The sequence below is a fragment of the Brachyistius frenatus genome, unplaced genomic scaffold (genome assembly GCF_029030835.1).
Source record: "Brachyistius frenatus isolate BFR_SWC_R1_liver_20210118 unplaced genomic scaffold, ASM2903083v1 Contig_53, whole genome shotgun sequence".
NCBI classification, from domain to species: domain Eukaryota; kingdom Metazoa; phylum Chordata; class Actinopteri; family Embiotocidae; genus Brachyistius; species Brachyistius frenatus.
Genome location: NW_027210652.1, coordinates 2192995 through 2215130, shown reverse-complemented (window position 1 = coordinate 2215130; position 22136 = coordinate 2192995). Strand labels below are relative to the sequence as shown.

Genomic DNA, 22136 nt, shown 5'->3' with positions numbered 1-22136 from the left:
AAATAAAATCTGAAAGACTTGAAGTGAAATTTGTACGCGCTTCAAGTTCAAAAAGCTTTTTTCTGTCATAACCATCTAAGTAAATGCAAAGTCGACAGCAAGTCTGTGAACAGGAGGAACCGACACTATAATGAAATGCTCACGTCACAGTGTTAAGAGGCCCAACAGGAGAAGACTGTACACACATGAAGAGCCAGCTGAAGGCAGTTCGACCTCCTGAACTGAGCCTCATTTCTTTGCATACCGAGGCCACTTTCATGCTCCTGTTACAAAAATCACTTCACTCATCTTTAAGTTGCTTGAAATGGGCAAAACTCAGCTCGTACTGTACAACCTCCCGCTTTCAAAATAAAATCCTCGGAAATAGCAAAGACTCCACTTCCAAAACGACCAAGCTGAGGAGAATACTGCATGTTAGCCATGTTAAACCGTGAACACCATTCACCTTACAGCTATTTACAGAAACACTACTGTAGGTCAGGGTTGTCATAGAGACTAAAGATAAAATACAGATACAGTACTCATGTCCTCATTGTTGCTTGGTAACAAAATATCAGCTCAACAGCCTCCCCCCCGCCCGAGTCATGTAGCACAACACGAACTCTCAACTACGCTTCAAACGAGAAATGCATCGTGTCATTGTGCTTCAGCTCTCCTGTGCGTCAGTTTAGGACGACGGATCCTCGCCGGCCGTCGCCGAGGACGCTACAGTCTGAGGGAGTCTACTTTGGCAGATACACACACATGAACACACACTCTCTACACACAAGTTACAGCTCCACAGTGATGAGAAAATGAAACAAAACAGAAGCTGAATGTTGTTCCCGTGTTGCATGAAAAAATAAAAGTCTGTTTTTGAAGACGTGCATCTCTTATCGGCACCGATATCAAACTCTTTCCTTTGATTATAATGTGCATATTGTACTCTGTCAGCGATTTTTTTTTTTAGTTTTTAGTTTTTTTTTTACAGTTAAAATGACAGTATAGTGAGCATATCTGATGGATTAAAGTGTGAGCGCGACTACAACTATCTCATCCACCAGCAGGTCGGCTCATAAAAAATAATTAAAGATAGTGTGTGACGTTTGCTCTCAGTCTGTCTGGTGGATAAAATGATATAGAAATCAAATTAATTAAAAAAAACATTATGTATCTTCTTTTTTTTTTTTTTTTTAAATGAAGCTCATAAAAGTGTTGTTTTGTTACGAGGACCAGGCATGCACACACTCTCCTGACAGTCATGTGATCTCTTCTGCTACTGGTCCTTTAGACTTTCCTTAAGAAATCTCCAGTGTGTGTGTGTGTGTGTGTGTGTGTGTGTGTGTGTGTGTGTGTGTGTGTGTGTGTGTGTGTGTGTGTGTGTGTGTGTTGTGTGCATACAGTATTGATATATATATATATATATATATATATATATATATACACACACACACACTGGACATATACAGTATACACACACACATACTGGAGATAATGTCCTGTCTCAGAGAGATCAAGACAGGAACCGGAACATGGTTCTCCTCTCCGGGTCGGCATTATTACTCTTCTTCCTCTTCCTCCTCCTCATCATCATCCTCATCGTGGCAGTGGGTGATCTCCTGCGGAGTCTGGGGGAACAGGTTGGGTGGTTTGATCTCGCTGAAGGAGCGAGTCAGCTGGTTGCGTTTGCACTCCAGGTCCTTGCAGTCGCTGCAGTGAGTGCGGTTGCGCGTCGCCAGCGGTGACTCGGTGTCGATGTCCACGTGGGTGTGTTCGACCGTCGACTCGTGGGGCATCTGGAGAGGAGGAAGGACACATTTTTAGGAAAAATAACTTGCTGACTGATTTACTAGAAGTTAAGAGGACTTAAGACATGTAAACATAAACATGTGGACGCCCAGTGTCTCCTCCAACACTTCAATTTGTGTCTGTCTAACAATCATAAAACAACATTACAAAAACAAGAACATTTCAGTGAATATCAAAAGTTTCCAATTCAGTAAAAAAAAAAAGATCCCGGTCTGATGCCAGTAACGATATCATTGACTGCTAAACCTTTGTTTTATTAGCTGGGTTTTTGTCACAGCTTCAGTTTTCACAGCGATTATGATCTATGATGATTATGCTGCTCGTGTGACGGTTTTCTAAACCGCTGTGACGAGCAGACCGATCGGTGAGGATGGTGAAGGATGGAGGGCTCAATTCAGCAGGCTTCATACAACATTTATCACATAGTATTACATACAGTCTTGTTAAGTCGTAGCATTAAATCTAAATCTCTCCCTCTCAGTCGACACCCTCGCCTCCCGTCCGGACACTCACCAGGACGTGTGCGGCTCTGAAGAGGTAGCTGAAGGGGTAGTACAGCAGGTTGATGAAGGAGGCCGCGTACAGGTCGGCGTAACGCATCACCTGGGAGGCGAACAGCGTCTGTCTGGAGCCGCTGCGGAAGAGGCTGCCCATCATACCGTAGCACATGTCCATGTCATGTGTCACTTTCTGCGGGAGGAGACGGAGAAGATGAGACGCTGATCGCGGCAGTGAAGACGCACAAAGGATTTCAGAAAGTGCAGCATGATTATCAGGAGTGTTGTGTTGGTTCATTGGGGTTTACTGTTATTGATTAGACAGCAGCCAACACAAAGACTGTATCTAACATACTGTAATGACGTCGTAACCTCCTATCGTCATAGAAACAGTCAATTAAGGCCGTACCTTGACTCTCCTCTGAATAGTGCTGATATCCGGCCTCTCGTTACTGCTGCTGTCCAGATGTCTGCGGAAGGACGGGGAGAAAGACGATGAGGACAGGTGTGTGTGTGTGTGTGTGTGGGGGGGGGGGGGTATTGATATCAGTCTGCTGAAAGGTAATGCGTCAAAAGAAGTGGTGAAACAGCGAGGCGTGCCAGGCTATAAATAACATCCGTGAACCCCGGTTATCAAGGCGGCCTGCGTGAGCAACCTTCAGACTTCACCCTGTTGACCCTGTTGTTCCCTTTCGAATATGTTCTCACGTGCAGGCGAACCTACGCCGAGACTGCAGGGAGCAAAGAGCACGCGAGAGCCAGCGAGGATGACGACGGGGGTGGGAGGATGTGAAAGGGAGAAAAGATAAAGACTACGTACTTGTAGAGTTCTGCTAGGAAGATGTCCAGGCCCTGCAGCTCCTCGAATAACGCTGCAAAACACAAGAGGAGAAGTTTCTGTCTGCTCCGTCTCTTTCTTACTGAATTTATGATTTTACCAAATTTAGCTTTTGTACAACTTGTTTGTTTTTTTTAATTTGCAGATTTGACATCAGGTCCCCGTTGTGATGGTTCCCTAAACCCGGTTGAGCTGTTACGCTTACAGCGCTGTGCTGAAGTAAATAGAAATATACACAGAGTCATACTGGTACTTCCACATGTGACTATGCGTGCAGGCCTGTTTTTTAATGAGCGTCTTGTTTCCGGACTCACAGCTCTTGTCGGTCCACACGTGCAGCTCCTGGGCCAGCTCGGGTATGACCAGGAACGTTCTCCAGCCTTGACGCTTCTTGGACTTGAGGATGTCTCCAAAGATGTGGTCCCCGATGTACACGATGTCCTTCCCTTTGGCCCCCAGCAGGTCGCACACGATATCCGAGGACCCTAAAGGACAATAACACCACATTAATTACACACGATGCATCGTGTCGAGTCCAAAAACGGCAAATAAATAAACATTCGGTCAAGAAGAAGAAAAACTAAGTCTTACCTCCAGAGTAGACGATCCCATGCTGCAGAGGTCCGGTGTAGGTTCCTATTTTTAGACGTCCTGTTGTCTGAAATGAAAAAAACATCAGATTAATGAGGGGAACTGTGATGAAAACTATGGAGGTAAAACACTCAGAGTCGGTTTGATCACATGTAGAATGTGTTTGTAAAGAAATAAGCTTCAATTGAATAAAACCTGAAAGTTGCCATGATGTCTCTCACATGCACACACTCTTTGACTTCATGTCTGTCAGGTGATATTCAGCATGTGACCAAAAAGATTCACCGTTCATGTCAACATGCCGGCTGAACATGAAATACATTCACAATATTTACAACACAAAACTCAAGAGTTGTATGTTCACGTTTTAAACATTGTGGTGTGAATTTATGGACAGATGTAGTCGTATGTTGTTTTCAGTTTTCAGTTTCAGTTTGAGGCAGCAGGGTTTGTTTCCAGAGAACAAAGAAAACGTCCTGTACTGACAACAGACGGTAGGCCGTTAACATAACTGGGTTACATGTCTGGATATGTGGATCGGCGTTCGCATACAGTGCAGCGATCAGTGAAGTCTGCACGTTGTGCGTCTGCTCACCGTGTCGACTTGTCTGAGCACCGTCCCCTCCCCGAAGAACAACGGCTTCCTGGCATCCACCAGGATCAGATCAAAGTAGGACTGCCAGGGCCGGTGGGAGGTGCCGGGCTGAGGACGGTTCAGACGCAGAACGTTACACTATTGAACAGAACAACAACAGCTTTCACCTTTTACCTGCATATTTAACACATTTCAAAGGTTGAGCAAAGAGAAAAATAAGTTTTACCTTGGGGCCATGCGGGAAGTCAAACAGGTACGTCATGATTTTCTGTGAGAACACAACACAAAGATGGAGTCACATCAAACACAGCTTTGACCCAATAAAGCTGTTGCTGATAGATGTTTTGTGGAAATGGATCTTAATATTAATTTATCAACATCAGTGCTGTAATTCCTAAATACCCTTGTTGCTGTTTTCCCACCGCACATGCACATGCACATGCACACGCAAACGCAAACGCAAACGCACACGCACGCTTACATCAGTGTATTTGTAGTCGCTGTTGGTAGCCAAGAAAACCTTGGCTACTTCATTCATTCGGCTGAGGAGGAGAGGCAGCTTTCCCTGGTGAGAACGAGAGAGGAAGAAAAGAAAGAAAAAGACTGAAGCTGTAAGCATCTTTACAAACCAGCCTCTTCACAGAGCACAAGAGGATGTGTGTATTCTCCCTGATGTGTAACCCTGATGAATACAAACGACTTACATCTTTCACTACATACTTCTCCAAGTTCTCAACAGTCTTCTCTTTCAGTGTTCCCTACAATAGGAGACAAAGGCATCAGGTTAATCACTGAAAACAGATATTAATGAATGACACGGCTTGCAGTATCGCCTTGTTAAATACCACCTTTAAGTGTGCTTGGTGATATATAAAAAGACTTTCAATAACAGTATGTGTCTGATGAGGTATTCTCACAAAAAAAACAACACTTGAACTACCTGGTTAGAAATTCTTAAAATGCCCTTCCTCCCTCATTGAAAAATGTGTGTAAATATATAAAAAAAATATTCCATTTGAAAGGTGCTGTGGGCATTTCTCCAAGTGTTTTGACATGTTCACAGTATTTTATGTGAAGTTAACCGGTGCTGATATTTTGTTCTGGTTGTAATGTGTATGAAGTTGGTTGGATTTCTGCCTGTGAGAAGTTTTAAATGTTATCATATGTCCACAAGAAGTGGGAGCTTTTATTGTGGAGAGCCAGGAAGTGGCGAGGGGTACGTAGCAGGAGGTTTGTGGTGAACATGGCGGCTGCCATTCAAGCAGTCGTAGAACAACTTTAAATGTTTGTTGTCTGGTTTGGTGTCATTTATAAATCACTTAAACCTACTTCATAATCTAAAAAGAAATGGAGATCTGAATTTATACGATAATCTCAGATTTTAGGTGACCTCTGATTATCTTTCCATTTTCAGTAGAAGAAATGAAAAGCAGCTTTCTCGTGTCAAACTCTGAACATGCATCATTCAGATCAGTGAAGATCAAACATCCAGCAGAGGAGGGACTTTAAGTTTCAAGCATCTAAACAAAGGAATCTATTCAGTAGATTAACGTGATGACCCGCGGAGAGCACGTGGCAGCTCGTCCTATTTAGCTGTGGTTGATGCAGGATGTGAGTAGATGGAGCAGCAGTGAGAACAGCAGAGAAAGATGGGTTTTTTCAGTCAATATAAAGTACAAGTCCTCCTTCCTCCAAACTTGTGATGCATTTTGTAAAGATATTGATCTGTCATTCATTTCTCTATGAAGAAATCATTCCTGCTTTCCAACAAACACTGTCGTGAGCCGGCGACAGTAGATCAGCCTGAATATGGAGCAGGTCAGTCACATGATTTCTCCTCTTGCCCCAATTTACTGATTCTAACTGTATAAAAGACACTTCAGGGTTGTTTTTTTTCCTGCATGTTTGCGTTGGAGGATACGAGACAGAACGATGTGTCCAGTTCTTTTCAAGCATATTAATTATATTAGAGATGGGTTGTTTTTTTACAGTATAATTGAATTCGAGCGAGGACAAAGAGGTCATTAGTGTGCTTTTATGTGGAAAAAAAACAAATGTGGTTCACAAATACATTTACTGAGCACAAGTTGGCTCAAATTAAATTGTTCTCTCTAATGATTTGCTCTTTAAAATAAATGTTACGTGCTTACAAATAATCTTTTTCTGTGCTCAAAATGTTCCATCACATGGTCGTGCGTGAGGGCGAATCACAGCGGCAGCTTACCTTGAAGTGGACCCAGTCCACGGCGTCCCGGACGTCCTGGAACATGCTCTTGTAGGACATGAAGAGGTCGCCGTCTTTGAAGCCCGTTTCACAGCTGGAGGAGGGGAGCAAAGACACACACGTACACAGCCGTCGGACAGGCCACATCTTTATAGAAGGCTTTCAAAAACATGACATTTGGGTTTTTCTTTTTGTTTGCTTTTAAATGGGATAGCCTTCCCTTGTTGGAGGGGTCCCCAGCCAAACAGGAAAGCATTCTCCCCCTAAAAGACCAACAACCAGGTTTCAGAGGACAAAGGACATGCAGCCATTCCAGATTACATTCTCAAAAAAATTTTTAAAAAAAATTACAGGCCATTAAATCTCCTTACAGCAACATTTAGAAGATTATCTTGTTGTTATGTGAGGATTTCATTCTCTGTAAATTGTTAGTAAAAACATTTTTCATTCCTATCTCAATCTCATAAGATTCCATGCTTCTTTAAAAAAAAAAAAATTGTTTACAATTGGTAGAACAGATTAATAAATATGGTAAAAGAAAAGAATGGTTCTTTGACTGAACTCCCATCTTCCCACCATTTTAAAGGAATTAGCTGAGATTAGCAGGAGACACCTGGACCCTCCCATGCTTTAGGGCTTATTGACCCAGTGTGGCTTGCAACTGTCTTTGTGTCATCATGCTTCGCCCAGAAACTTGTTTGCATGGCAGAAAGTTTCTTACCTTGTGTATCTGTCACAGTTGGAGAAGAAATCCACGAGGCAAGCAAAGAGGTAAGTCTCTGAGAAGCAAACAGGAAGACATCACATTACTCATAATATTCTGTATTTCCTGATGTAACATCTCTTAAACAGTCACCGTCTTTCCCTTTGTGTTCACAAACCTTACCTGGCAGGTTAAAAAGTGTGTTGAGGATATAAAAACGCTCTGTATCATCTCTCTGGATGAACTTGTTCGGGTATCGTTCACGGATCTCAGGGCTGGCAAAAGGCAGAAAAAACACCAGACAAAAACGATCATTATTCTTTTCTTCCTCGTGCTCACTTGTTTGCAGAGATCCATGCGTTGTAAAAGGAGATGCTCACCCTCGAAGGAAGTTGAATCCATGGACACAGACCAGGATGTTACCGTAAGCGTCCACCTTCAACAGGTTTCCGTACATGGTGTCAAACACAAGGCCCCTGAAAGTAAAAGGACAGTAATGATTGGATGAGTCTGCAATACAAAATTAAACGTACTTTTCTAACTAAAATTATAACATCTGGTACTTTAACTGACTACAGTTATTGTTATTATTATTAGTAAAAGTAAACAGATAGCGGCTTTTTTTCTGTTTCTCAGATCTGCTGAATATCGCAGGTAAAAGGTTGAAGGGACTAAAAATGGCCCATCGTCACCATGGTGATGTGTGTGCGGCGGCTGTGATTGGTCGGACCTGGTGGGAAATGACGGGTCGTATACGAAGCTGAGCAGCTCCTGGGGGTAACCGATGGAAACCAGCCGCTCCACCGTCAGCTCAAACCCTAACGACTCGTACTCAGGAGACTTGTACACTGGAAATTAAACACACACGGTCAGTTACACTGAATTTACTGAATGTTCCTTATTATAAACCAGCAGGAAACACATGATTGGAAAATTGTGTCTGACATGTAAAACAACTGTGAAATATTGCATGAAAGGTTTTAAAAGTACTTTTTCCGCCATCTTAACAAAGTCAGATAGATTCACGTGTGTAAAAATCAAAACACTTTCAGCGGTGAATACTCGGGTTTTTCTTCTGTTGCAGGGAACTGCAGCTAAAACAGTTGACTGATTAATAAATAATCTTCAGAAAATGAATCCAGAAAAATTCCAATCAGTAATTATGTAGGTTATTTATCATTAGAATTTCAAACATCCTGTAATTTCAGGGGTTTTACTTAATTATCATTGTAAAGAGAGAATCTTAAGAGTTATAGACTATTTAATAAACAAAAAAAGAATTGATGAATCTTAAAATTCATCAATATATTGATTGATAATGACAATCTTTGTCCTTCAAAGAAGATGGCCTTTTTTAAAAAAATAAGATTTTAGGCCCAATTTGTTTTATTTCCATATATGCAAATAATTAAATAAATCAGTACATGATAACATAGCAAAGTACAGATTTTGTGCAGATGGTTGGACATTTTTTAGAAAAGGTCAAATCAATGAGTCCATTATGAAACATTTCTATCCCTGAGGAAGATAATAACCTCTGGCTGAGGGCTTGAAGAGTACACGTCACATTTACATAAACACGCTCAGATGTAGTGTATACACTCCAGAACCTGGTCTGTGGGTCATTATGCAGAAAACTACAGTTAGAGCTGACATGCAGTCTGTGGAGCTCGCCCAAGTTACGCAACACGATCATGTGACTTCTAGGAAGACTCAGTATTTTGATAACAACATGTTGGACCCTCCCCTGACTGACTGACTGACTGACTGACTGACTGACTGACTGACTGACTGACGCACGCACACACACACACACACACACACACGCACGCACGCACGCACACACACACACACACACACACACACACACACACACACACACACACACACACACTGTCCACAAAGAAAGAGGATCAGGCGTGAAAATGAAAAATCATTCAACTTTCAGCGCCGGCTCTAACAAGCCCTGCTGAGACTGAACCCCCTCCTCTCCCTCCCGCCCCTCCTCTCCCTCCCCCACCCCGGTGGTGACAGTTAGGGGGCTTCCGGGTGCAAACTGAAAAGCGAGGCGGGGTGGTGCTCTGGAAAGAACAACATAGATTGATGCTCGGCTAAGAAAAGGCTGGCGGAGGATTAAAATGCTATCTGACACTGGGGAAAGAATACGTCAGATGTTATAAATACGAGAGAGGGAATGTGCTTGTGTTATTGCCTGCTTTCTGCACTCCCAGTGGGGGGGGGGGGGGGGACCCTGGAGGGGAAGAGATTTTGGCTGATGATACTTAGAGGACAGTCAGTTGGGGGAACGAGCTTTGCAGGACAAACAGGAAAACATCTGTGTCCTACTCTGGGAAAGTGTGCAAGCGGGTCGAACACGTGATCAGAACCGGTTCCGGGGCGATCCGGGTTCAGTGGAGCTCCTCTGGAACCACCAGTCTGCTTCTGCATTATAATCCTGAAGTTCACCCCCCGTGGTTTCCCAGCACACTGAGGGTTTGGGCCCTCTGCCCAGAGCAGTAGCCTACCCCCCCCCCCCCCCATTGTCATATTCCTCTGGCAGCTCTGAGGTGCTACAAAGAAAACTATTTTGAGAGCTGTTTCCCCTCGTCACCTTCACTATCATCACTCTCTCTTCCTTCAGTTCACTGGGAGGCTCTCCTCACATGTTGTCCTCGGGATGTTAGCGTGGTCCGTCCCCTCACATAACTTCCAACACATAAAATCCCCTCCGAGAACCAGTTATGTAACAAGTAAGACGAGGCTGGTCATCCAGGACCAGGAGGTTGTTTTCTTACATAACAATAAGCCGAGGCTACGCGACCACCGAACACCAACTACTGCTCAGATGTTCCTCCACAACTCAGTAGAACTGAATTCAGCCACGAAGCCATGAAAGCTCCTCAAAACTTTGTGTAAACTTGAAGCATTTCTCAAGAATTTCATATATTCTTTAACAAAAGTGCAACAGTAAAAGTAACTCAACGTAAAGTAGTCATCTTTTTATTTAAACAAATATATGTTACGTCACTGTTAGATGAACGATCACGGTGTCTCCGGAGACATTCCCAAGTTTCCATCTCTCTGCAGAGGTTGCTCCGCCCTCACGGCGACCTGCCGTGACATCACTCGTCGGTTTATGAGCTGCCATTTTGAAGCCGAGATCTAACCGAGAACCAGAGGACACTGCGGCCGCCCGCTTATACCGGAGACCCGAGTGCACCCGAGGCATGTCAATCAAACTGGACACGCCCCCATCTGTCTGGGTATTCAGGAACACCAGAGCGCTGATCAGAAAGAGTGAATTTACACAGTAACCACTGGGGGAAAAAAATTGCTGACTTAGTATTTCACAAGAGAAGTTGACCTTTTCTTGAATGGGAGCCAGATGATATGCGGAGCCAGCTCCTAGTGGCCCTCAGGGGTACTGCACTTTCAGACACTTCTACCTTAGCTTCACTTTTTAGACCTGGAGGCTTTAAATCCCCTAAAAAACATTGAAACCAGGGTGGGAAAGTTATTGAAATGTGAACATCAAATTTCACCAGTCAGTCGATGGTAAATTATAATTTGGTGTCTGAATCTACCAGCCACTTTCCTATTTTAAAAGCATTTGGCTGGTGGCTGATGCTAATTTCACATCCTTCATCAAACCATCGAGTAGTTTTATATTCCGCAAAGTTTTCACATTCAGATGAGCCAAAACAGAAAAGGTAAAGTTGCTTTATCTTTATCACGATTGCAAATAACCTGTCCCCCCCAGATGTTTGAAGCTTTTGTGGACTGAGGGGTGAATTAGGAGTCAAGCTGCGTTCAGAGAAAGATTTTCATGAACGAGGAATCCGAGAAATTTACATTAACAGATTGAAAACTCATGTTTACAATTTGTGTGCAAAACAGGAAGTTGTATTAATTGCCGTGTCCTTGACTCTTGCCTTTCTGTTTTATTGGGGTCCTTATCCCCCTCTCGTGTTTCTCATGCTTATTATTATACACAAGGCCACACATGCACACACAGACACACACAGACACACACACGCACACACACCCCTTATGACACCATCTCCTCAGAGTTAAGGTGAGATGCAGTCTGAGCGTCAGAGATGTGTTACTCGTATCCCTGATGTGATTCTTTCCAGATATCTATACTCCCACTGCTCCGGTTGCCGGGCAGTGAGGTGTCTCTCCAGGTCACGTCAGGCCTACATGTAACACACACCCCTCACGCACGCACACACACACACACGCGCACGCACACGCACACAAGGTAAACAACCCACACCCGCCTCCTAATAGACCACTCAATCCAAATCATATAAAGTGTCTCAGACTGTATCTGAACCATGTCACGTAGCAATCTACATCAGAGGTCTTAATTTATCTGTTGCCTCTGATGTGTAAAATGTAGGCCTTTGTCACAGATTGATGACGGTGTCACGCATATTGTGGAAAAATTCGAAAACTTACACTTTGCCTCAGGGAGCCACATTCCAGCCAAAAGTCTGGTGGAAAACTAGGACAAAACCGTGTGTGTCTCTCAATGCAATCTGGTTGTGAATGTCTTTGAGCGACAGTTCCTGCAGGCGGTTGTGTGTTCTCTTTAGGAGCACAAGGACGGATGAAGCAATGTTGTCTCAGGATGTTGATTTAGCTCACAAAGTCTTACAAAACATGAGAACATGTATGCGATTTGATAGTTGTGAAGCACTCAGGCTGTAATATTGAAAAACCAACATTTACCACGGCCATGCGCCTTGAAGTGCAATACCACCGAGGGCCACCAGGAGCTCTGGCTCTAACTACTATTAAAAAAGTGTCCTCTTCTCTCATATAACACAAAGTCAACACATTTTTCCAGTTATTAAGGTGTCATTTGCTGGTGGTTCTTCTGAGAATATTCCCATGAATAGTTAGATATTAGTTCTCGATGACAGGTATGTGTACGGGCATGTCTGGAGTGATCCACCACTCGCTCCTCTAAACATGTTCACTTCTGGCTGCAAGAAACCAAGATGTCGACAGACGAAATGCCGAAATCACGTCTTTAAAACGTCAGAACACAAACCAGTCGTTGAAGTCCCGACGGGTCTCCACGCGCTATGACCACTGCATTAAAGCATTAGTATTGATCACATCATCTAATATAGGCTCAACGACCATCAGTATTGACTGGCGGCTGTTGACAGGGATTATATTTGAGATACTGTGCTAATGGACTCAATCAGAAACTATGGTTTATTTTTCACCGTACTTCAACCAACACGAACAAAATAACCAAATTGGTTTTCAACATATTTCCATATTTAATAAAGACATCAAGTTTATCTGAAACGACATCCTCAGGAAAGGTTTTTCTTCAGAAACTTGGAGCTTGTTGCACGTTTGAACTGCCTTTAACACCCTCCAAAGCAAACAGAGCCATCAACCAGGGTGCCGCGGTCAAGCAACTGATGAAGCACTTCTGTGGTTAAAATCTGAACTCTCTCCAACGACACACGATAGCCACGCTGCAAGCAAACATTAACACTTGGTTATGAGCTCCCATAAAGAGTGTCATGTCAACAGCTGAGCGTCCATAAAATCTCTCGCACGGTGAACGGAGCTGCGGAGGAACTACGAGCGATCCCCGTCCTCGGGGGGAGCCGTCACCGGTGAACTCAACAAACAAACGTGACCTGCTTTTCAAAGTCGGGGAAGATTTATTTATAGATGTGGAGAGACCAAAAACTGGAGCTGAGTCACAGAACAAAGTAGCACGAAGAATCCGGATATTTCTGGCCTGGTTACTGGTCAGTAGGAAGAAACATATTCGTACAAACTGTATCAGGCAATTATAAAAAATACAAAAATGAAATGTTCTTATCCAGGTGTTACGGTGCGCTCAATGTGTCACCGGCATTGACCCAAAAAGAATGTTGTGGACAAGAAGCTTTCAGATTCAGACTGTAAATCCTCCCTCACAATCCACATTTATCAAAATTTACAACGTTTATTTTCTCCTTTTAATCAATGCCCCTTTTTTAATTTGTCATTTTTAGATATTTGTACAGACACATTGTTAGTTAGTCTGGATCTCTCAGGTGACACGCTCATTTTGACAAGTCTGCACAGAAGCACCTGCTACGCAACCTTCAAGCCAACTCGGCCTGTATACCTCGAAAAGTGTTAATAAGAGTACTTGTGGATTAAAATAACAATTATTTTAATCATTACTAAATGCATCATTTGTCTTTTGAAAATTAAAGATGAACTTGTCGAAGACTGAAAAAAACTGCAAATGTCTGTTAAAAATGGGAAAACTCCCAAAACCAAAGTCAGAAAACCCAAAGTTAAAAACCTTTAAATCTTGATAGAATAGAATCAATAGATTGTGAGCAGCAAAGACTTCCTCAATCAATGGAATAATTGATTATCCAAAATGTTGTTTTGTTTCAGTACAAGTGGTCATAATTCAGGTGAATGTGTTCAACTTACCTGCTAAAGTGTAATCCATGTCAAATCCAAAGCACTTAATCTTCTCCATCGCCAAGCTTCTGTTGACAAAGACTCTGGAGGAAATACATGGAGGTAAATACTTTAGTTGCAACGCGTTCAGAAACAACTGGATTAGCATTCCTGTGAGTACAAACTATTACTGAGAGAAAATGTTTACTTGAGCTGTTTCACAGTGAATGGACCCACTATGACCCAAACAGGTCTTATAGTGGGTCTGTTCAGCTGCCACAAGTGTAAATGAAAAAGACTGTTATGAAACATGAATTAAAATGTATAATTCTTCCGAAAACGTTCTAACGTGTGCATTAAGACGTCCCAACACAAACAGCCCTGAAACGGTCATTTGTTTTCATCACTGTGGATACATCATGTGTTTTTTATTAAAAAAATTAATTTCCATCATCAGTTTTCTGTTTCAGCTAAAAGCTGTCGTGTTAATTGTCGTGTTGGTTCCCCATCAGAGTTCTGCTGAACGTCGAGCCCACATGAAGCCAACGATAGACAAAGTGCTGCAGGTGATCCTGTATGAAGAGCTTCGTGGTTTAGTTCATTTCAGGCTGCGTCCTCTCACTGATGTTGTGACACAGATGGCGTTGGGTCGGCTTCTCCCAAATATTCTCTCAGTTTTAGCCTTCGCTGTGATTATAGTCCAGAAAAGCGTCGCGAGACCCAAATATTCACGCAGAGGAACCGGGCGAGCAAATTCAGTTCATAAGAACATGAATGAATCTCTTTCTTTCTGGGAACATAAAAGCTGGTTCTTGTGCTTATTATGAAATCAAATCCTGCTGGCGGTGCTGAAAGGTTGAAGCAATGCAAACAAGGTTGTTGGGTTGTTGTTTTTAAACTATATTTTATATGATCTTGCATGATTGATTCCACCCAAATATTTGTTTCAAAAAATGTACATTAAGCGAGAAAAATCTTTTTCTGCCTTGGTGTTGCTGCAGTAGTTTGGACTTCTAAACCAGCATGAAGAACCGAGATCCAGCCGAAGTTAAGTCTTCGATGGAAGTCATTTCAGAGAAAAAGAAAAGCAAACATCAGCTTGAGTTAATAACCTTTCTCTGGTCCGCTGGCTGAAATCTAAATTAGAACAGTGTCCTTTAATACCAGAGCATTTCTCTGGAAGTAGAGCACATTTTTATTATACCAATACCAACATATTGTGCCAAGATGACGGCCTTTTCATAAATCCATTAGTCCAGGACAGTGTTTTCCTTGTGACGTATATTGAAGACATTTTCTGGACCTGCTGGCACGTTATTTTAAAAAGAGGTTTTACAGTTTGGGTGGTATTTCTCAGCGACCGCTCAAACCAACCTCAGTAAAAGCAAAAAGGCCAACATGGTGTTAAACATCACGGCCGGCGATATCATCTGAAAATACTGAAACATAAAGCGTCCACCGTGATGGACGATGTTTACATAGAGAACCACACACCGCTGGCTTAACTCTGACCTTAACCTTAACCTAGAACTTATCTTCAACAGCTGTGACGGAGCTGAATGTGGAAATGTGCTTCTAGATTATTTCCACACGAGTCAATATTTAGTCACGCTTACAAATAAGATGGAAATCAGCTGAACGAAAATCAAACATGACACACAGAAATTAAAAACACGGCTCATACAGACGCAGCTCAAAAAACTCGATGCATACGACAACGATCTCCTCGTCGTCACTGATTTCTCGGCGAGCAGTGAAATACCTGGCGGCAGATCCGTAGTGAACCAGTTCCCATTTGGAGTTTAGTCCAGGACACGACTGGCAATTCATTCTGAGCGAACTTAAACCTCAGTTTGACTCTGCGTTGGGTCGACCAGCACCACAGGGCAGCTCTGGCCCTACAAACAATGCCCCCCTCCCCCAAACACACACACACACACACACACACACACACACACACACACACACACCCCCCCCCCCCTCTCTGTGCTTTCTTGCCATTCAGACATTTTCTGACTTGTTGCAAAAATGATTGTGGCCATTCTGCGTCCTTCTCTGTTGTTGTGCGCTGTCAGTCGGGGTTGTTGTTGTTGTTGTTGTTGTGCAGCATGATGTTTGTGGGCCCTCAAAGACATCCAGAACAATCACAAGTCAGGTAGAATCAAGCCGGCCGACAGTTGCTTCCGTTACTTCACATGTGGTTCAGAACGACCGCGAGCAGAAGGGCTGCAACGATCCATCGTTATCATCGTGAATCACTTCATTATTTGGGCTTCAAAAAGCCAGAAAAGCAGCAAAAACGTCCATTAAAACCTCTGACAGACGGACAGATCTTCAAATGCCCAACTAATAACCATAAAATTCAAAGACTCAGTTTAATATTGTACAATGCTTAATAAAAAAACAAGAAATATTCACATCTGACAGATGATTTTAGTTGCTGATTTTTGTCACTAAACTCTTCCATAAATTAACATGAAGTAGATTATTTACTTTTTATTTTGATTGATGAATCTCAGATGTTTGAATTTTATGTTTTATTACAAATGAATGAAAGTCTACTGAGTAGGTTCTGTGGTTCCCAGAACAATAAATTCTGAATCAGTGCATTAAAATATTTTACTTTTTTTTTTATTCGCAAATAAAATATAGAAAATCAATGTGTGTGGTATTAATTTTATTTTTATTTTTTTATTTTTTTTTAAGATTTTGCTTATTTTTCAGTAATTTTAACCCAACAGCCAAAAAAAAAAATCGAAGTGCTCAAATCTGACCGGGCAAATTCAGGCATTTAAATTTTAAAATTCTACGATTGATGAGCAACAGATCCGTCATATAATCCAAGAATGGCAAATTCAGATGTTCAACTTTAAAATTCAAACTTTTTAACCAACAACAACAAGCTGCTTTATGGAAGACTAAAATATTTGAATGTTGTGTGGTATTTGAATTTCAATATCAGGGAATAGACACTGATTATCTGGGTAAATAATAAATTGCTTTTTTTACTCCTGAACAACCAAAATCAAAGTACTTCTGTACCGTCAACATTTCTCCGAGCTGAACGGGCTGAAGCCTTTTCAACTGAAGAATCTAAATCTTTTCTATTCTTGTTGTGCGGTTATTGTCTTGTGTGAAACCTCTGACAGCCGTGAACGATAAGTCGTGGCCCTCGTCGGCTCACCTGTATTGACACGGGGGTGTGTGTGTGTGTGGGGGGGGGGGGGGGGGGGGGGGGGTGATTACTGTAGTCAGCCTCGACTTTGGTCCCTGCTGACAACAGTATTGCTCCAAATAGCTCACATGGGCTGCGCCACAGCTCCGGGAGAATCATTTAATAACTTTTACTCCATCTGAGCGCAGCTGAACTACGGTCTGCCAGATTTTTTTTCCACGGCTCTCTAATCTCACAGGGACAGAGATTCAACTCTGTATGATGGAAAGGTTCATCTGAGCCCCCCCGCTGTGTGACGTGAACGCTGCTTCGTTTCAGCTCTTATTTTGAAGGTGCGGCCTTCGTCTGTCTGCAAGATCAAATCAAACGGTGACCTGCTCATCACGAATGATCAAACTGTTCAATGTCAGGAATGGATTGTTTCCTCAATCATCTTTGTACTTTGCATGGCACATGTGACTGTTTGCATGTGTGTGTGTGTGTGTGTGTGTGTGGGGTGGGGGGAGTGGGGGGGGGGGGGGTAATAGACTGGGTGACAGGTCCTGACATCACAGATCTACCAGATGAGCGATGGGTTCATAAACCCTGTGAGCTCGAGCAGTCTTTATGTAAAGAGGAGGACCAGCAGAGTTAAACATTGAACACAAACACACATTTTATTGCTCTCACAACTCGTCCTTCAGCCAGCACGATGTTTCCTCCCAGCAGACAGGAACGAGGGTTTCTATCAACGGCCCGAGTCATCAATACAACTCAAGAGCCAAACCCATAAACTCTCCTCACACCGACTAAAAGGTGACTACAAGCTTAATGTGCTGAATCTGGACAGGATTCATTTCCTGAAATCTCCACGGTCTGTCGACACTTTTCCGTGAAGCTGAGAGATATTTTGCATTTCAGCCAGAAAACAAACAAAAAAAACACGCCCGAGACACAAGTGATTGAACGTGAAATCTAAAAGCCAGCACAACAGGTTTTACATCTCGATTCACCTCAAAACGCTGACTACAACTTTTTATAATGTTTGGCTCCTATTGTACGAGTAAAAGCCATAAAGTAAATATTCAAATCACCGTCGTGTGACTTCGTTGTCGTGACAATAAGGAAGCTGGACGAGGTGGCAGATGACAGATTTCAGAGATACTTGGTGCATTTCTAGACGGATTTGATGAACCATCCATTGACCACATGCCACAACCTCAGTGTGGCTGAATCCTCGTAAACAGCAATCAGGTGAAAAACACACGAGTCATCAAATCTGACTTCATCACTGTGAATGATGACAATTTAATACGTCTTTGCACTTCTTTGTGTTGTGGTTACTGTATGTAATCTAACGAAGTGTGTAATTTAAACCCAGTGAGGTGGGAATTTATGTTATTCTGAACAAACAGAAACGGATACAGAAGATTAAAAGGCATCATTTTACTTTTCCAAAATGAAATATTGCTGAAGGAATAAAGAGGACTGGTATTTACGTTGTGCTCTGACAGCGAGTTATCCATCTCTGCATGGAAGTTGCAAAACACTGTTTGCGGGTTTTTTTTTCATTATTTTATGAAAAAGAAAATGCTGAAGTTTTTTGATTTACAGCATCTTAAATGTCCTCTATGATAATTAACCAAAGATCTTTCAGGTTGCGGACTGTTGGTCAGAATCCAACATGACCGAACAGCTAATTGAGAAAATAACAGACAGATTGATGAATAATAAACTTCCTGAACATCTCAGCTGATGAGACCCATTTTTGTAAAGTTACGTTGGATTCTTAAATTCAGTCCTGCAGAGTTTCTTAACTTTTCACAGCAGAGAGGTGAAACTCTTTCGTCTTTTACGCCATCGTAAGCTGCTCGTATCCCGTCTGGATATCGGCGACGTTTGTTCCTCACCTGTGGTACGGCTCCCTCCTGTACTTCTTCATCGCCAGACCGTCCATGTTGGCCGGCAGGTCTGCATAGTTCTGCAGTCTGTCGCTCCATGAAGTGGTCATCTTGTAAACCGTTCAGCGTCTGCAGAGGAGGGAGGCAGCACATGGGGGGGGGGGGGGAGAGGGGGAGAGAGGGGGGAGGAGGGGGGTGATTTACTTTATGGAAGTCACTGGATTTAAATATTCTTCAGAGAACAGACACAAATAAAACAGTCAGAGGAAGGTGGACACAGAGAAGAGTGGAAGTTCAGTTCAGTCAGTCGGTTACGGTGTTTTAGACGAGATCAACTGGAAGAACAAAGAACCGAGCCGAGGAACCGAGGAACCGGAGAGAAGTTCCACAATAGATCCTCATTATTGAATCATCATCAGTCACAGGAGGAGGAATTATCAAGCTGCAAATAGCCTGCGTGGTGGAGCAGTGGAGGAGTGGAGGGTGGAGCAGTGGAAGGTGGAGCAGTGGAGCAGTGGAGGGTGGAGCAGTGGAGGGTGAAGCAGTGGAGGGTGGAGCAGTGGAGGGTGGAGGAGTGGAGCAGTGGAGGAGTGGAGGGTGGAGCAGTGGAAGGTGGAGCAGTGGAGCAGTGGAGGGTGGAGCAGTGGAGGGTGGAGCAGTGGAGGGTGGAGGAGTGGAGACGGGTCATTTACAAGAGAGATCAAAACGAGGACGCGGTTCAACGTGGAGGTCGTGCTGGCAGGTTTATATTTACAGAAGTCAACTATGAGGAGAAACGCCCGGTTCGGGTCATCGGGGCGGCAGAAGGCCCGGTTCGGGCCATCGGGGCGGCAGAAGGCCCGGCTCGGGTCATCAGGGCGGCAGAAGGCCCGGTTCGGGTCATCGGGGCGGCAGAAGGCCCGGTTCGGGTCATCGGGGCGGCAGAAGGCCCGGTTCGGGTCATCGGGGCTTGTTCGGGTCATCGGGGCGGCAGAAGGCCCAAAGAGTGAAACAAGATGTCTGACTTTGGTTTAAAAAGCCCGTTTCGTGGGTTTCCTGCTACTCTCTCACCTGGACAGGCTGCAGGAAGGAAAGGCAGCAGATCTGCTTTCTTCTTCTCTGCCAGCACAAATGCAAATAAGCTCATGCTGTCAACAGAGCCACGCGCACGCGCACGCGCGCCTCCGTGTGAAAGCGGTGTTCAGGGTGAGCACATATCTGTTTCCATCCGGCATCAATGGTCGGATTACAGGACACTGAACTCATTTCACTGCATTTCTAGCCGGTGTCTCAGTGGCACCTTCGGCCCAACGGTGTGAACCGGGTCCGGTGGGTTCTGGAGGGAGTAGCACAGCTAACGCTTCAGGAAGAAACAACAACAACAACAACAACAACAATAAAACGTACAGAACTGCAAACAGCAGCTGAGAGCAAACAGAAGTTGGAAGCAGCTTCGTGTCAGCGAGCTGTCACTCATCTTCAGGATGTCACTCATGTCTCTGGCCGACATTCAGAGACAGATCAGGTCCACTTACAGGAAAAGTGTCTTGACGAGCTCAGCGAGTCGGAATCCGTCGTCGTTGTTCGGTTCCGTCATTAAACACGACCTGAGCTAAGCTAACCGTCCAACCGCACCGGGTGCCGCTGGTTTTACCGGAGAACACCGACAGGTGGTCCGGGCGGAGCTAACGCGTTAGCTGGCTTTCACACCCGAACACAAAAGACCCAAAACTGTCGGAGCCGATTCGGCTGACGTCACGACTCACCTCCGAGTTCCTGAATAAGACCAGCGCACCGTCAGTTGGTCTGAGCATGCGCACTGGGCTGCGCGAAACTCGGAGATCCAAGAAGAAGAAGAAGAAGAAGAAGAAGAAGAAGAAGAAGAAGAAGAAGAAGAAGAAGAAGAAGAAGAAGTGTTGTTTTGTGACGGAAAGCTGCAGGATGAGAAACTCTGCAAAGCCAGACAGCAGATGAGTGCTCGAGCTCCGCCTGCTCGCTGCTGTCTCCCTCCGCCGCCAGCTGTTGTTGTGAGACATTCAGAGGGCGGCGCTTCCTCCTGTCCGTCACAGGGAGGGGGCGGGACCAACCGTCGTCGTGGCACAGACACGTGACCCTGCGCGGGCCGCCGTTTAACACTTTGAACACACCTTTGTCATAAATAGCATTTCTTCTTGTTTCAGGTTGATTTTAAACGAGTCAGAATGATAATAATGAAATATTTATATGAAATATTTTGATTGTTGTCAAAAGTCCAAATAAGAAATATTTTCATTTTCGATTGATCTGTTGATGATTTTCTCGATTAATCGATTTGCTGTTTCATTTTGAAATAGTCAGAAAACAGATTCCCAAACCTGAAGGTGCGGCTTTGTCTCAACCAAAAGATATTCAGTTTATTATCTTGAACAGCTGACGTAAGAAAAAGGTGACATCAGAGATTTAGTTTTCGCATTTTTTCATTTAAACATGAATTTTCTGTCCATCAATAATTGATAAACTAATTGTTGCTGCTCTAGTCAAAACTATATTTAAGCTTATTAAACTCTGTGGCTGTTTAAATATTCAATATAGAGCATATTGCATAAATATGTAATTCTGTTATCGTCAAAATGAACATTTTAGACATCTGCATTAAACCCAAGGACATAGAGATTTATTTTCCCGATCCTTATTGAGCTTTCAATTTCAGATATCCATAATTACATTTTTAATAACAGCATGGACACTCTTACTTGGAAAAGCTCCCATTTCAGATATCTACAATTCAGTTGCAACTGATTATCATTTCAATGTCAGATATCCTTATATGACTTTGTAGGTTATATTTAGAAAGATATTGTGACATTGTGGAAAAGGTAACGGAGAGAGGATGTGTCGGCCTGTATGTGCAGACTAGTGCAGAATATTCAGTATCGATGAGGAATCTGGACATCGACTCTTCGGTACAAATTCAAGTTGGACAGAAATGCTATTATGAACGTTAATTATGAAATGCATTTTGTGGATAGTTACTGGAGCCTTTTTTATGTTAAAACAGTTCCCTACTTATACCTGTCTGCAGATATCTGCAATACATTTGTGGATATCTGTAATTGCATCGTCTTAATTCTAATTGTATATCCAAAATTGCATTTTACCAAGTAATAATACCAATTGTGGATATTGGACGGTCAAAATAACATTTTCACCCATTACATTGTATTTTAAATAGTCTACATTACATTATAGATATCTGAAATTGTTTTTATTTTTTATATTAAAATTATGACAAGTAACAATTGAATGGTAGATATCATAATTGTTTATTCTGCATATCGATGTGTCTTGTTACTGGCGATATATATTATACATTGAAGTGAAGTGAATTGCAGTGTGATGCAGTTTGACAACAGAGGGCAGCAAAGGCCTGTCGGTGGACTACACTT

General features: G+C 43.1%; 1 protein-coding gene across 3 annotated transcripts; it reads right to left on the bottom strand.

Moving 5' to 3' along the window:
* Positions 1-1404: 1404 nt before the first annotated feature.
* On the bottom strand, positions 1405-20741 carry nt5c2b (5'-nucleotidase, cytosolic IIb). Of its 3 annotated transcripts, none has more exons than XM_069705004.1 (18): positions 20478-20741; positions 18742-18861; positions 13708-13781; positions 7967-8084; positions 7617-7712; positions 7420-7511; positions 7255-7312; positions 6534-6627; positions 5014-5067; positions 4791-4874; positions 4536-4577; positions 4310-4447; positions 3715-3781; positions 3438-3608; positions 3106-3157; positions 2695-2755; positions 2302-2478; positions 1405-1775 (listed from the first exon to the last, which is right to left on the bottom strand). In XM_069705004.1, the coding sequence occupies exons 2-18, from the start codon at positions 18840-18842 to the stop codon at positions 1539-1541; spliced, it is 1716 nt and encodes a 571-aa protein (XP_069561105.1). In that variant the 5' UTR covers positions 18843-18861; positions 20478-20741; the 3' UTR covers positions 1405-1538. The 3 variants fall into 3 exon arrangements, with proteins under 3 accessions (XP_069561105.1, XP_069561107.1, XP_069561106.1); XM_069705006.1 differs by having other exon boundaries at positions 4310-4417; XM_069705005.1 differs by lacking the exon at positions 20478-20741 and adding an exon at positions 20247-20298.
* Between the last annotated feature and the right edge of the window lie 1395 nt (positions 20742-22136).